Below are 14,570 nucleotides of genomic sequence, written 5' to 3'. Positions count from 1 at the left end.
GAAAAACTCCCAACAATTGGAGCTGAACTCAATGAACTAGTAATTAATTAAAACATGAATTAACATTTAAACATCAGATCCTTCATGGGATTCTATGTAAAGATTCAGGTTTGTCATATGCTCTGCGAGCCACCAGTATAGATTCACTGGACTACAGGTTTATAGGAAACGGGACAATTGGATTAAACATCAACAATTCTATTCAGAAGATAGTGTTGAAGAGATAAACAGTTACAAACATAGCATCACACATATACACACACAAGACACAAAATGGGACTTAAACGATGTTTCAGAGAGTTTAGTAAAGTGTTTATATTTGAATACATTTTTTTTTTTTTACCTTTACAGACCCAACACAAACACTCGTTTTGAAAGGCATTTTTATTTCTGGACTTTATACAGACCTTGTGTATAATAGTTATGTATAGCAATTTATAGAAAGCAATTTACATTGATAAGAAAGTTATCGAAAAGTCCAAATGCAGCATAACTATATTTTCTATGGTGTGTATCCACATCGTGTTCCTAATTCAAGCCAACTCAAATCAACTCATATCTATGTGTGGACCCCCACGTCAGTTTTTGCCAGCACGGAAAAATGGCCCTGATGAAACTCCTATTCTTGAGTACAGCGCGCCATCTAGTGGCCGCTTGTGTAGCAGTCCCCATCCCGCCACAAATCAAATCGAAATGATACAAGTATATTTCTTTTGTTTTCACTGCAATCAAATGTCAATGACATACCATTTCCCATATCAAATTTCATATGCCTTCAAGAATGCCAAACAGATAATAGAAAATAAAGATTTGTCACTGTTCAGTTACTTTTAACTTCCACACACATTGGATATAAACATTGATGGGCACACACACAACACAGACCATTAGTGCAATAAATCATTCAGATAATGTGTAGACGCTTACAAGGAATCAAATACCACAAAGAGGGTGACACGTGTTCCACCAGCAGCTAACTGAGAAAACTTAGAAGCAGCTCGCAATCAAGATGAAAACAACCGACCCCAGATATCAAATGTGTAGTGAGACCAACACATGCTCTAACCCATAAAGGCTATCCCAAAAACCCTTGCAAAGAAAATCCTCTTTCCATTTCTCTAATTAAATATCTTTCTCTTTTTCTCCTCTGTAGTCATAATAGTGCAGTAGATGCATTTATAAACCAAAGGTTAAACAAAATAAACCGAAAAATCAAACAAGGCAATGCAGATATGGGGGAGAAAACATAAATAATTCAAGCACAAAACATGTTTTGATATTTAGTGGGGTTGACGCGGAACGAAATGAACATAAAAGAACGTAAGGTGGGTTTAGCTGGTTTCCAGCTTGGCCATTTCCTGCACGTAGATGCCTATGCTCTCTGAGTCAAACAGCACGAAGTACACCGTCTTGATGGTGGATGACATGGTGGCCACGAAGTAGGTGGAGATGGCCTTCAGGATGAGCTGAGCCGCCGTCTGCTTGGGAAAGCCGTTCCTGGTGAGGGGAAGCAATATGTGGTTATCCAGGGTCACATTAAGTCTGCTCATCAATCAAGTCAACTGTCGATCCGTTTATGATTTGAAAACCTTTGGAATCGACCACTCTGCTGGTTCAGTAGGCATGCTTCAAGGGTATGTGAGTGTGTGTAATGTGTGTTTATGTGTATGTGGATGCGTGCGAGTGTGTGTGTATGCGTGTGAGTGTCCCAGCCAATACTGCTCTTGGTCCCTAGAACCCTCTCAGATGAGGATTTTAGATAAATCCATGTTGATATAGTAAAAATGTAATCACTAAACCGCAAGTAATGTCCAACACTGGTGTTCCGGGGTAAGAACCTGCAGGTTGTTGAAGTTATACAGCAAACCTTTGGTTAGCAACACCAGAGAAGGGATGGCACAAATATGGAAGGGAACTTGGATAGCACCCAGACCTGTGTGTGCCATCCAGTAATATCTTTAGACAACACAGTCAAAGCTGTGTCTGTTCACTAGTCCCAACCTCGTCTTCTGAGCCTATTAATACATCTCCAGTAAACACTGCAAAGAGAGAGGGACCACTGGAGTCCACCACCGAGATAACGCCTCATAGATACACATCAGGGTCACAACAAGGAGTGTGGAACACAGCCTCAAAGTAAACACTGAGTGTTCAACATGATGCCTGTTGAAGAGCTTTACTTGACCTCACGCAGTTTTAAAAATAGATTTTATTGCAAAACAGCTGGTGGTCGACTAACAAAGTCTTACTTTTTTCAACTCACTCACTCAACTGAGTGAGCGTGTGAGTGAGTTAGTGAGTGTCCTCGGATGCAGTTTTTGAATCTAAAGCAGGATTAAAGATAATTCAAGATTCATGATGCTGTAAAGTAACTCCAGCCCTCGTATGGATCAGAAAACGATCGATGCAGAGAAACCATGAGCAGCTGGGATATGTTTTGCACAGCTGAGGACTAAAACCGCCACCTCGGTCCCACACCAGAACCACAGACCTCGGATCAGCCTACAAACTAAGGTTGAGATAAAGGGTGAGTGAGTGGGTTGGTGGGTGTGGGACCGTCTGTCAGTGCGTCCTCACCTTCCACTGCCGATGGAGGGGAAGGCCACGGACTTGAGCTTCTTGTCGTCGGCCAAGGCCAGGCAGTTCTTCACCGTCTTCTCCAGTAGCTCCTCACACTTGTCCGACCCCCAGCTCGGACTGTGGCAGTGGATCACGTACTTAGCAGGTAGCCCAAAGCCTCCACTCAGAGCCGCTGGAGACAGAGACAGGGGGGCCACCACCACACAGACAGACAGAGACACAGAGAGAGACAAGTGGGCCACGCGACATAGACACAGAGACAGGGACAGAGACACCGAGTGACAGACAGACAGACAGACAGAGAGAAAGGGACGGAGAGAGAGAGAGAGACAGAGAGAAAGTTTACAACATTTTACCCGGTGTTTGAACATAGAAGGGCCTCGCAAGGGACAATAAAAACAGTCCAATCGGAGGAGACAGCAGAGGAGAGACGGAGTGGAGTTGAAGGCTGGTGCATGACACCAGCGGGGCAATAGAGAGTACAGCAGGGTTTCGATTCCACCATCAAACGCTCCACACGTAAGTCAGGGTAAGTCGGCCCCAGCCAGAGTGGCTGTTTATTAGCAGCCAGCTCGCGTGTGACTAGGATCAGACGGACTTGGGAGGACTGGGGAGGACTCAACACCAGCACGTTTCCAGATGGTTCCAAAGAGTCTGTCACTGAGTCTGTCACCGCCGTGTGATCCGAGTCAGTCTGGACGGACATTAGGCCACGGGCCATTCCTTCAAAGATGGCTGTCAGACGAGGGGAAGGCGCTTTAGGAATGACTACTTTAATTAAATATAGATTTTCTTTGGGTGTGAATTGACTCAAACAACAGGGAAACGTTGCCTTCCAGCAACACAACTTGGCCTTAACCAAACACAATAAAAGTCTGTCCGTGTTTTCGCACGGCCCTTTCAACTGAATCAATCCACCTCACCTCAACCCCCCCCCCCCCCCCGTTCATTACAAACTCCAGATGGTTGATTCCAAATACGAAAGCAACCAGCAGTCCAAATGACTTGGACCCTTTAATTCCTCGGAACCCAGGAAGCCCCCCCTCCCCCCCCCCCCCCCCCCCCCCTGCCCTTTAGAGGACAGCCGGTCCGAGGCCCCGGGGTGACGGAGCAGCCAAGTCTGGCACGCATCTCGACACTCTCGGTAATCCCCCGTGAGACCCTCACAGAGCGCTGGATTAAGAAGCTGTGCAGATCTGGCCCAGCCAGTGGGTGTAATAGGCGATTAAAACGAGGCTGAGCGATGGATGGATGACGCCTGATCATAAAAACAGAGTTGCGTGGAGCCATGAATGAGCCAGTGAAATTACCAGATAAGTCGGGAACGAAAGGATCAGAAACTTCTTAGTCTGAGTGTGAGTGAGTGAGTGAGTCCAATATATATCAGATATCTGTCAGAGGCCAAAATCGTTGGAGGAACTTGATCAATGTTCCAGAATGCGGCAGTCAAACCCTCAAACGTGTTTGAGTTTATAAGCAAATACATCCAAACTTCTCACTTTAAAAAAACTATCAGGAACTTTCTTTCAAAGGGTGCCATGTGATTGAAAGCTCATGGTATATTTTTGCTCTTGCCAGCACCATTAGGCTAACTTCACCATGGAAGCCATTAATATAGCGTTGAGCCACTACAGTTTTAAGTCTCACAAATCAAGGCTTTTGATGAATATCTTGTCCGAGCAGATTAGCTCAAATCTGGGCGGAGCCGTGTTTCACTTTTTTGACCAATCAGGGTATCTGTCAGTGCATAATAAACAAACCCGGCCTGCAGATCTAAATCGTGGTTTACAACACTGTTGAGCCTGACACGGTAGAAAAACTCCTAAAAAAATCCCATTCTGAAATCTTCTTTCAATCAAGCGAATGAGTATTATTCTGAAGAACAGAGCCGTCCTGGTCTCAGGCTCTGGGACGTCTCCCACATGAAGTTCTGCTAGAACAATGTCGGACTAGTGGATCCCAGATGGCTGATCCACTGAAATGTAAATATTCCACTGAGTGTACTTACCTCCAGCCACCTCTAGAGGGCCGTGCTTCTTCTTCAGCTCCAGGACCGCTTCAGCAAACTCCTTCCCACCCTTCTTCTCCAGAGCGTTACCTGAGGAGGGGGGGGGGGGGGGGGGGGGAGAGAGAGAGAGAGCCCCGGGGCCATTACACTACCATCCACCTCTTTAGTTCAGCACAGATACAACAGAGATATAGACCAATCGATGGATACAGACAAACAAGGACCGACAGCATCGTACAGGCAGAGCAGAGGGCACAACCGGCAGACAAAAGAAAGGAGATGTGGTTTGAAATGGAATGTGTGCAAAGCGGCTTCACAGCGCGGTCGACTAGAAGAAACAAGACGGACACGAGGATCTCAAAAGAAAGCTTAGATCTTTCTTATACGTTGATAGATATTTAGACACGCTTTTGTTCAGTTTGGTTTCTTTGAAGTATTTTTTAAACTTGTTCTCATATATATATATATAATTTAAATCTGCCGTGGGTAACATTTTCACTGGTGTCATCACCGTTGTTCATGTTGCCCACAGGAAAGGGTCCTCAAGGGCAGAGTTTGCGTGATGTTGGGTCAATAAGGTTGCAATAATACAGAATAAAACACATTCACCCATGACTCAATTACATTTTCAAGAAAAGTGATGTTGTATCAAGTGGTAACCTGCCAAATCACACCCGGTTATCGGTTGCACAGTATTGAATGTTTTTGGCAAAGGGAAAATGGCATATGACCGATCCCACTACTAGAAAGCAATAAATTATAAAAAAATAAATAGAAAGATTGCCACCGCCTCACAGAGCCCAACGCAGCCAAGCTGGGGGGCTTGATGTCCAAAACAAACCCCTTTTGATTAGGGAGGCAGGAAAGACATCAAATTAATGTTCAAATCAATTCTGATAAACAAACCACTGATATTTGAAGGAAGGGTGTTTAGGAAAACAAATTAACTATGGAGATTGGTTAGCATAAGGAAGCACATTGTTCAAGAGTACTTATTTGATAAATATTCAAGCCCATATTTGAAGAAACATCTTAGATACTGTTGGCATGCGAGTACCTCAGAAGTTTGAGGGAAAAGGTTGTTAATAAATAATTAATAAGTAAGATTACGTTTTTGTTTCATACATTTCGACGGATGTTTAAAAAAAAGGTAAGTTAGCAAGTAGTTGAGCTCAACCTGCCGACAGTGAAGCAGTGTGAAGCATTGTGTTGGACAGCGGCAGCGAGACAGAGACAGAGGGCAGCCTGAGTGCCAGCACTTTGATTAGGTTCCACCCAGTGAGCGGAGCTAAAGCGCTGACAGCCAGCCTATGAGGGGGGAGGATGGCGGGCGGACGGATAGCGAGGCCGGACTCCTCTAGTCTGGGGTGGCGCGGCGGGGGGGGGACGTCTTTACCTACTTCACCACCTGTATAGAAGGACGAGCTGGTGGGGTGAACGACCGCCTCGCTCTCAACGTTGGAAAGATCGGCGCGGACAACTTGTAACTATGGACAATGATGACAACAACAACAATGACACCAGGCAAACAACATGATGGTAAAACATAGTGAGGTGGTGGGGGGTCCATGTGGGGAGGGGACACTCACACGAAAGAAAGAAAGAAAGAAAGAAAGAAAGAAAGAAAGAAAGAAAGAAAGAAAGAAAGAAAGAAAGAAAGAAAGAAAGAAAGAAACAAACAAACAAACAAAGAAACAAAGAAACAAAGAAAGAGCTCCTTATTGGCTGTAGCACACAGGAAGTAACACGTTTTACTAGGAAATGGGGGAGGTTCAATATGTCATCGCCTGATCAGGAAGCAGGATTCTGAGCAGTTTTCCAGATCCATGAAGACATTAAAAAATGAGTATGAAAAAAATTAAATACACACATTCAATATATATATATATATGGAGAAGTATAACGCTGCTTTCTGATTAAGCCACTAAGTGATCGTATTCCAAGCCAGTGATGTCACAGGAGGAAAACAGAGCAGAGGGTTGCTTCACTTTAAAATCAATGGCCTTACGGCAACGGGCAGACTTAAGTGACCACTGCCTATCCTCTATTGGTAATGTGAGGCAACCAACCGTATGAAATCCACCTGAAATCAAACCTTCTGATAGACGGAGCGTGCAGGAGGACATGATCTTAAGGAGGAGGCTGATTAATTGATTAACGGTCAGAGAGCAGAATGATCACATGCGTTAAGAGCAGGTATTAACGGGTAAGACACACTTGTTCTACAGTACGATCGTGTTTCTAGAATCAAGGTTTGTTCATCGTGTTATCCTTTAGACATGCCTCCACCTGTATCTTCTTCAAATGGGCTTTCTTAAACAGATACTAACTAACTAACCAACTTCAGTCCGGTATAGTCCGTGTCGACCTCAAGGAATGGTGCACTCCAGGTTTGCAGAGCCATCACACAGCGGCACTGGGTTCCGATTATCGGACCACATCCGTTTTGCATACACGTAATAAGTACCTCTTTACTGTTGTATTGCTGACCTGATCTCCCTTCCTGCATTGATCGGTGGAGGTACAGTTTATCTAAGAGGGGACACTGTTCAAAGCAGATCTGACCTTTCCTCCAAACCCGCTCCGTCACACAGACAGAAACAGAAAAGGGAGAGAGGAAGCAGAAGGCAGCGGGGGGGGGGGGGGGGGGGGGCTGGCTCACCTAGGTCATCCTTAAGCTCAAGGTCAGCGTTGGTGGGGTTGATGACCCCTTCCACGTCAAAGCCAGCCAAGTTGCTGACCTCACTGTGGATGAGGTTGAGCTGGGGGGCCGGGGAAGGGGGGGGCATGCCAGAGTGGGGAGGAGCAACCAAAGTCAAATGGGACACGTGGGAAGGAAGCAAGGAAGGAAAGGAGGAAGGAAGCAAAGCCATTACAGAGAAAACAATAACGCATTTAAAAGGATACCTTGAATTTGAGTTGGAGGTTCATGTGAGAATCCGAACCGTTTGTCCGGATAGTTTGTTATGAGAAGCTCATCAATTGGTCTCAATTGGCATTTGTGGGCTTATTCTAAAAGATTTCTTTGAAAAAAACTTTAAAAAATATTTGTGTAGTACCAACCTGTTGAATTAAAACTTAATTTAATTATCTGAATATAAATAAATGACCCTTAATAAGTAAGTTTAGAAACATACTTACTTGTCACTAGTGCGTGTGTGCACATGCGTGTGTATGCGCATTAGGCCCAAATCAACATGTCTGTGAGAGCAGCTGGTTCAAAGTTTGTATTTTAGAATCATTCCATTCAGAAAGTCAAGGTATCCTTCTATATGGTTACAGCTTTAGTATGAATTCATTGCAACTTTTTTAAAAGCATACCAGTAATATAAGAAACGCTTATTTTTTCATATTTTCAAAGGTGCAATTGATGGAAATGAAAATGATGTTATCAATGTCCCACGCTAAACTTTTTATGGCAACACCATGTCCAATTTTACAGAGAGTACATATTCTCATCCATTGAGACGTGGATGTGTGGATTGACATCCACACGTCCAACTGAAGAGTTACAAAGGCTCTAGGGCTGACCACAAGATTCTAGGGCCAGTCACGGAGCTCCTGGCCAACTGAAGCTTTGTGTTGGTTGCACATTCCTTAGAACAAATAAGCACCTTCTTTCAACTTTACTTATTTTTAGGCTTCATCGCTGAGGTTAGTTCTGGGAAGAAGCAGTTCCCCCGAGTCCACAACTTGAACAATAATGGCGCATAGTGATGCTTTAGAGGTGTATGAAGAGAATCAGATCTCAATAACATTTAGGTTCTGCACCAATCACAGAGAGACGATAGTTCTCACTGATGAAACATAACCGGACCCTTATGTTAATCCTGAAGAGGAATGGATATTGGATAGCCTTTGTCCAAATGGCCAACTATTGCATGGCCCAATATAGGATATTATAGCATACACTGATCTATTATCTACCAAAGATGATGACTGCAATCCGCCATTTGAATGACTTGGATTCATAACCATCTTCTGTTTCTATTAAAGGGAGTAAATCCCATGGTATATTAATTATTTCGGATCCCTGGCCTTTGTGTCTCACAAAGTTAACGGTATAACAAATTCCTTTTTCGTCACACCTAACTTCCTGTGACACTCAGAAACACTTCTATAGAAACACTGGACAGAGTTTCATGCTTTAGTCATAAAACGCACAGCCCTGTGCCCTGGCCTCCATATACCAGCTTATCTGCTCCACTATAAAGAGCGATCACAGGTATGAGTCCTGTGTGTCTAGCGGTGTATAGCTTCCAAGCACTAAATCCTCCCCCTAAACATTAGCCTCACTAAAACCCAATTAAACCAGATACGCCTCACGTTTCAAAATGTTGCCAAAGAACATTAAAAGTTTACCCAGCTGGCTTACAGTTAAGAGCAGTGGAAATAAAACCTCCAGTGTGGTTGTAATGCAAAAGTAGTGTAGTAGTGTAATGTAAAGTACATAAATATTCAAACAGATTTCTGATGTGGAAATTGGAGGAAGCTTTCACAGAAGTTTTGATAGTCGGTATGGATTGGGACAGCCCTAGATGGTTAATAAAATATATTTCACAAAGTTAAGTGGTTTTAACCATTATTAGTTTGCCCTTTAGTTTGAGTTCCGTTTCGAAACTCAAGAGTTGACAGAAGCAATGTACTAGGATATAGCTGGAATCTGGAAACCACGGGAATTTACTCTTATAAAAGCCTTGTTTAGATTTTAAGAGAGACAATCGTGATTAATAACAGAAGGAAATACCGAAAGCAGCACAATGGGTGGACAGCACTGCCAAAGCAATGCAGGGAAAGCAACACAAGTGCGACACAAAATGATGCTGTGCCAACACTTGTTTGGTTATAGCTTAACTTTCTAATTTCAACTCATCCCTGAATTAAAAATAAGGTGCATTTTGCCCTTGCAAGAGAAGAAACGTATTTTGTGACACAACTCTGAAGCTGTAGTCCATCTATCCTAATAGCTAGTCTTTCCTTTCCCTGCAGCAGTATGCATGGACATACAGTAAATATAAAGATGTTGCAGACTTTTAGCCCCATCTGCTGAGCTACATGCACATCTCCACATTGTGGAGAGGCCGATAGCATTCTGTGAACGACTACCATTTAACGGGATAGCTGAGGGTTTCCTGGATAAGAAGTAGTACAACGTTTACCTTTCTCACCCGAATTCAATGAGCTGTTAAAACATACATTTTCAATCACATATTATAGATATTTTACATCAAATTAAATGGTCTATTATTATTTATTGGTTCTCAACATAGATCAAGATCCCTTGAATCAAGATAAACAACTCATTGACACCAACATTTGATCTTAAAGTAAGTGAGGTAAGCTACCTATGGCGGTGCCGCTACCTACGGCCCCCCATGTCTAAGATGGCAAGCGGCAGGGAGCACCTACCTTCTGGCCCAGGAAGAGGCTCTTGGTGGAGAGAACGGTGAAGCTGTCCGACGGGGACCCCTCCGTGGTGCTGTCTGCTGACACTGCCTTGCTCACCTCCCCCGGCTTCTGAACAACACAACAACCCGGAGTGGCGATGGACAACTTATCTAGTATTCATGAATGAACTAGTATCCCTTCACCCCCTCCAAGGTGCCTCACCCTGACTTACTTTAATTCTTCCGCCTGTCTTTTTCGCGCTGGATTTCTTAGCCATGGGTCTCTTGGTTGGCTTGGGTTTCTTCTCTGGGGCGGGGGAGACGGGGGTCTCCAGTTTGCCCTTGGCTCCTCTCTTTTTGGCCAGCAGTTCTGGGTGGATGTTGGGCAGGACTCCGCCCGCTGCGATGGTCACACCCTTCAGCAGCTGGGAGACAAACAGACAGTTCTGGTTCGACAGGGGATTTTTTTTGTCTATCCCCGTAGGTGGTTTGCATGTGTACTCAGCCGGCTACTACTGCCAATACACCTTGATTTTAAAATGTTGTGCTTGTGACTTCAAAATGTTTAAAAAGTATGCTTCAAATATGTTTTTGCCAGGGACTTGCTTGTTATCTGATAGGCCTCAGCTTAGTCGGCTGCATTGTACTCATCCCCATATGGGACTGAACTCTCGTAAGTAACATCAGACTCATTAATGCCGTCCCATGAAAACACTTCCAGGAAACGGAGAACGGGATTTGAACCTACTTTTAAATTTTATTTTAGATTTCAAAGTTCAGCTCAGATAAACCCACAACGCATGCAGATCCTTAGCACATCTTCAAAAGCCTTTTGCGACACCAGAGAGTAAGTCATAATCCTGTTCACCGTCTCTTTTCAATAGGATGAGTTTTGTGTGACACACACACACACACACACACACACACACACACACACACACACACACACACACACACACACACACACACACACACACACACACACACACACACACACACACACACACACACACACACACACCTTCCATTCTGTGTGCAGTCAAGACAGTAAATCCACGGCTGCCGTGGACCACTAAAGGGGGTCACCTGGTTGAGCTCCTCGTCGTTGGCGATGGCTAGCAGGATGTGTCGTGGAGTGACGCGGCCCTTCTTGTTGTCCCTGGCTGCATTTCCCGCCAACTCCAGGATCTCAGCTGAACCAAACCATAGAAAAACAAACTGTACAGCGCTACAAAATTGACTAAATAGCTAAATATATGTGTTCAAAATGGACCCTTTAAGCTGCCGTCATTCGGCACTACAAAGACATCAGGCTGTTAGCCATATCCAATGGTTGTTATTGACGGACATGTTCCATCTGTGTTGGCCAACTGTCTTTAGTTAGGAGTTCTGGGTTTGTCGGTTTGTACAAGGACACTGCAAGTCAACTGGGTGGACCTTCCCACTTGTTAAGGAATTATTAAAAGGTGTGTTTTCAAATGGTTTGGAATGGCTAACCACCTGAGGTAACACCACCTGGTAAAATAGGGGTCCTTCGAGTGCTGCCACCTTATGGTGCTTTTCCACCGGAGGGTGCCGTTCGGTTCGGTTCACCTCAGTACGGTAGGGAGGTGGCAATATAGCCCAGCTCAGTTCCGAGGTCGCGTTTCCACCGCCGACAGTACCCTTATGGTAGGTTGGATGTCGATCGCAGCGGCAGCTACCAAAACATCGTGACATCATAGCAGCGCGACAGTGTAGCCTGCTCAATAAAAACAATGGAAAAGAGGCACGCGACACATTCAACAAAGAGCTACCATGGAAGTCGTTTCGGAACGTCTCCACCTCCTTGTTCGCCCAAGCTAAAGTTTTGCGCGACATGTCCATTGTCCAGAATAATACCTCGCGGTACTGTTTGTTTGTTTTTATCCCTATGTCGCCCGGAAGTGACGTTTCTGTCGACCAATCAACGGAGGGCGTGTGTAGCTCGAACTTGCCGGCACCCTTTCAGGCGTCTCAGCACCCCAACGGAAGAGTACTGGAGACGAGTGCAAAACGAGTACGGCTCAGGCCCACTTTTGACGGTGGAAACGCAAACCGTGCCGCACCTTTTGCAAACAAAACCGAACCGCACCCTCCGGCGGAAATTGCCATTATAGTCCTTCCTGGTGTGCAATAAGACACGTCAAATCTTTTGTATTTCTACAGTGGCAAATTTACAGGTTGTTGATTTGAAACCTTTTGACACTTTTAACATTGGTGTCCGGACAGGATGTTTCAGCTCGTCCTTCCAGCGGGAAAAGTTGACTAGTGCTGAGTTTGAATTTGCTGTTGGCCAATGGAAAGCTTACAAATCTCTCTCTCCTGCTACACGATTGCACTAACCAAAGTGTAACGTTGGCCCAGATTCTGGCTTAAACTCTGATTCATGAGGCTGTAGCCAGCACTGCGATCTGAAGACTAGACCGGACCCGGGCATCTCACCGGTGAGGTACTCCAGCACGGCGGCCATGTAGACCGGCGCCCCAACACCGATGCGGTACTTGGGAAGGCCCCTCTTGATGTAGCGCAGCATGCGACCCACAGGGAAGATGACCCCCGCCTTGCTGGACCGGGACGTCTTGGTCGCCTTCTTCTTTCCCCCTCGGCTCGACATGGTGCTCCCTGCAGCGCTCAGCTCTGGAACTCAGGATTCTGCTGCTGGCACTGGAGAGTACAACCAGAGATACCCACTGAGCCAATGACTCTTCTTCTGAGTCTCAATTGCTAGGCCTGGGTCCTCCTTGACACACACGTACAAGTGCGCACACACACACACACACACACACACACACACACACACACACACACACACACACACACACACACACACACACACACACACACACACACACACACACACACACACACACACACACACACACCTTTTAAATGATACAGAGTTCAGCACGTTTTAATACTAGTAATTAGAAATGGATTTCTGAGCCAAATCCATGACATTTTCATTCATTTCAATCATTAGGCCTACTATTTAAATCGCCCTTTATTATCATGTAAAACTAACGGAGATATAAGTTGGTCTTCGTGTTCCCGTGCAAAGTTCAATAAGACATATGATATTGTTAATCAATTGAGCTCATCGATTAACCAAGCTCCACCGCCTCGTATTAATGCCAAACAAATCACCATTAACGTTTTTGGTCTTGGTGCTTTTTTTTTTTCTTCCGGGAAAACACACGACCTATACCAATGTTTACTGGCTTGATGCTAATCGAGAACATCCTTGTTGTTTTCTGCAACATCTGTTGTCCAGGTGGCCGAAAGGGTTAAATCTAACAGCGGCATTTATTTAGCAGCGAGACGTTGACAGTCCCACTGTTTCCGCATGTGAACCCGCTACCAGATGACATGCGAACCAACCAGCGCAATAGTTGCTGATGTTTGTTAATTCAGCTTGAAATTAAAAGCGGAATGCGCATTAAACGAAAGAACGGCCTAAAAAGCCCAGCTGATCTCCGAGTAAAACCCAACAACAGCCGCGCCTGACAGCTCCCCGACCGATAGTGCCGACTAGTGCTGAGCGCTGTGGTGGGCAGCACTGGTCGGCATACTGGCCTCCATTGGAGAGAAACGCAACATGGCAGTATATGGGAAGAGTTCCGGGCGCAGGCGGTGCATTCAGTGCTCACGGCGCATCGGTGGACGAACACACGGGATGTTATGAAGACCCAAATAAATACTTACAGAAGAGGCCCCGGCAGAAGGTCTATGTTCGGTGACAACAAGCCCGGGCAGCGTCCTCTCGACTCCCACAATCCTCAGCGCGCTCATGAAGGTCTAGAGCGGGAGAGCGCCGCTGTGGCCATGCGTGCGATGGCGCGCTTTACTGGAAGAGGTTCACACCACAGACTGTAGGAAGCACTGACTACATATCCGCCTGCTCTCATGTCTACGTAATAAACGCGGCGCCAAGCGAACGTTTATCGACACGCAGTTGCATTATGTTGCTTGATCACATGACGTTTTATTTGTTAGCTTCAGTGCTTTATTGCATAATGTTTTAATAGCAGGAACCATAGCGCTGATTGAAAAAGATAAGTGACATAAGGAGGTTTTTAGCAATCCTGTGGTGTTCTAGTTTAGGTCAATAATGTTTAATCAGCAAATTAGCAAATCTCACTCAAAGCTGTACGTTCTGAATTTGCAACCACAGTGGCATTTCCTGATACCGACCCATCTTATCTTACTGCGCCATACACGAATTGAAAATAATTGTAATAAAAGGCCAACGGGACATTGAGGTACGCGCACACGAACGCAAAGTGTTTCTTATATTGCTATTCAAAATCCAATCAAGTCCCCCCAGGGCCGGCGCTGGCCGTTTCGGTGCCCTAGGGCCTAGGCGACTCGACATTAAATTGTGCCCTGGACAGGACTTCCGAGCGGGGGGACGCCGAGCGCCGAGTGATAGGTTATACAATTAAGAAAAAACAACGGTAGGCCTCTTCATAAGTAATTTATATATTTTTGTAATTCAATAATGTAATTTAAAATATATATATATTTTTTAGGAACCTTAATTTTTGGTGCTCCCCCCAGGTAATTGGTGCCCTACG

General features: G+C 45.1%; 1 protein-coding gene across 4 annotated transcripts; it reads right to left on the bottom strand.

Annotated features, from left to right (window-relative positions):
* Positions 1 to 290: 290 nt before the first annotated feature.
* On the bottom strand, positions 291 to 13,892 carry macroh2a1 (macroH2A.1 histone). Of its 4 annotated transcripts, none has more exons than XM_030360238.1 (9): positions 13,699 to 13,892; positions 12,439 to 12,660; positions 11,062 to 11,168; positions 10,209 to 10,400; positions 9,998 to 10,105; positions 7,251 to 7,350; positions 4,589 to 4,678; positions 2,578 to 2,752; positions 291 to 1,497 (listed from the first exon to the last, which is right to left on the bottom strand). In XM_030360238.1, the coding sequence occupies exons 2-9, from the start codon at positions 12,608 to 12,610 to the stop codon at positions 1,332 to 1,334; spliced, it is 1,110 nt and encodes a 369-aa protein (XP_030216098.1). In that variant the 5' UTR covers positions 12,611 to 12,660; positions 13,699 to 13,892; the 3' UTR covers positions 291 to 1,331. The 4 variants fall into 4 exon arrangements, with proteins under 4 accessions (XP_030216098.1, XP_030216101.1, XP_030216099.1 ...); XM_030360241.1 differs by lacking the exon at positions 7,251 to 7,350 and adding an exon at positions 5,985 to 6,075 and having other exon boundaries at positions 13,699 to 13,891; XM_030360239.1 differs by having other exon boundaries at positions 12,439 to 12,736; positions 13,699 to 13,856.
* Positions 13,893 to 14,570: the final 678 nt, after the last annotated feature.

The sequence above is a fragment of the Gadus morhua genome, chromosome 7 (genome assembly GCF_902167405.1).
Source record: "Gadus morhua chromosome 7, gadMor3.0, whole genome shotgun sequence".
Classification (NCBI taxonomy): Eukaryota; Metazoa; Chordata; class Actinopteri; order Gadiformes; family Gadidae; genus Gadus; species Gadus morhua.
Note: the sequence above shows the minus strand (reverse complement) of the source record. Positions and strands in the feature narration are given on the sequence as shown.

Bases quoted from the DNA above. Each gene is read 5' to 3' on its own strand.
- macroh2a1 (XM_030360238.1), bottom strand. From the start codon at position 12,610: ATGTCGAGCCGAGGGGGAAAGAAGAAGGCGACCAAGACGTCCCGGTCC. The intron at 2,753-4,588 runs GTAAGTACACTC...CTCTGTCTCCAG, and splicing joins CCCTCTAGAGGTGGCTGGAG to CGGCTCTGAGTGGAGGCTTT. The intron at 1,498-2,577 runs GTGAGGACGCAC...TCCCCTCACCAG, and splicing joins CCCTCCATCGGCAGTGGAAG to GAACGGCTTTCCCAAGCAGA.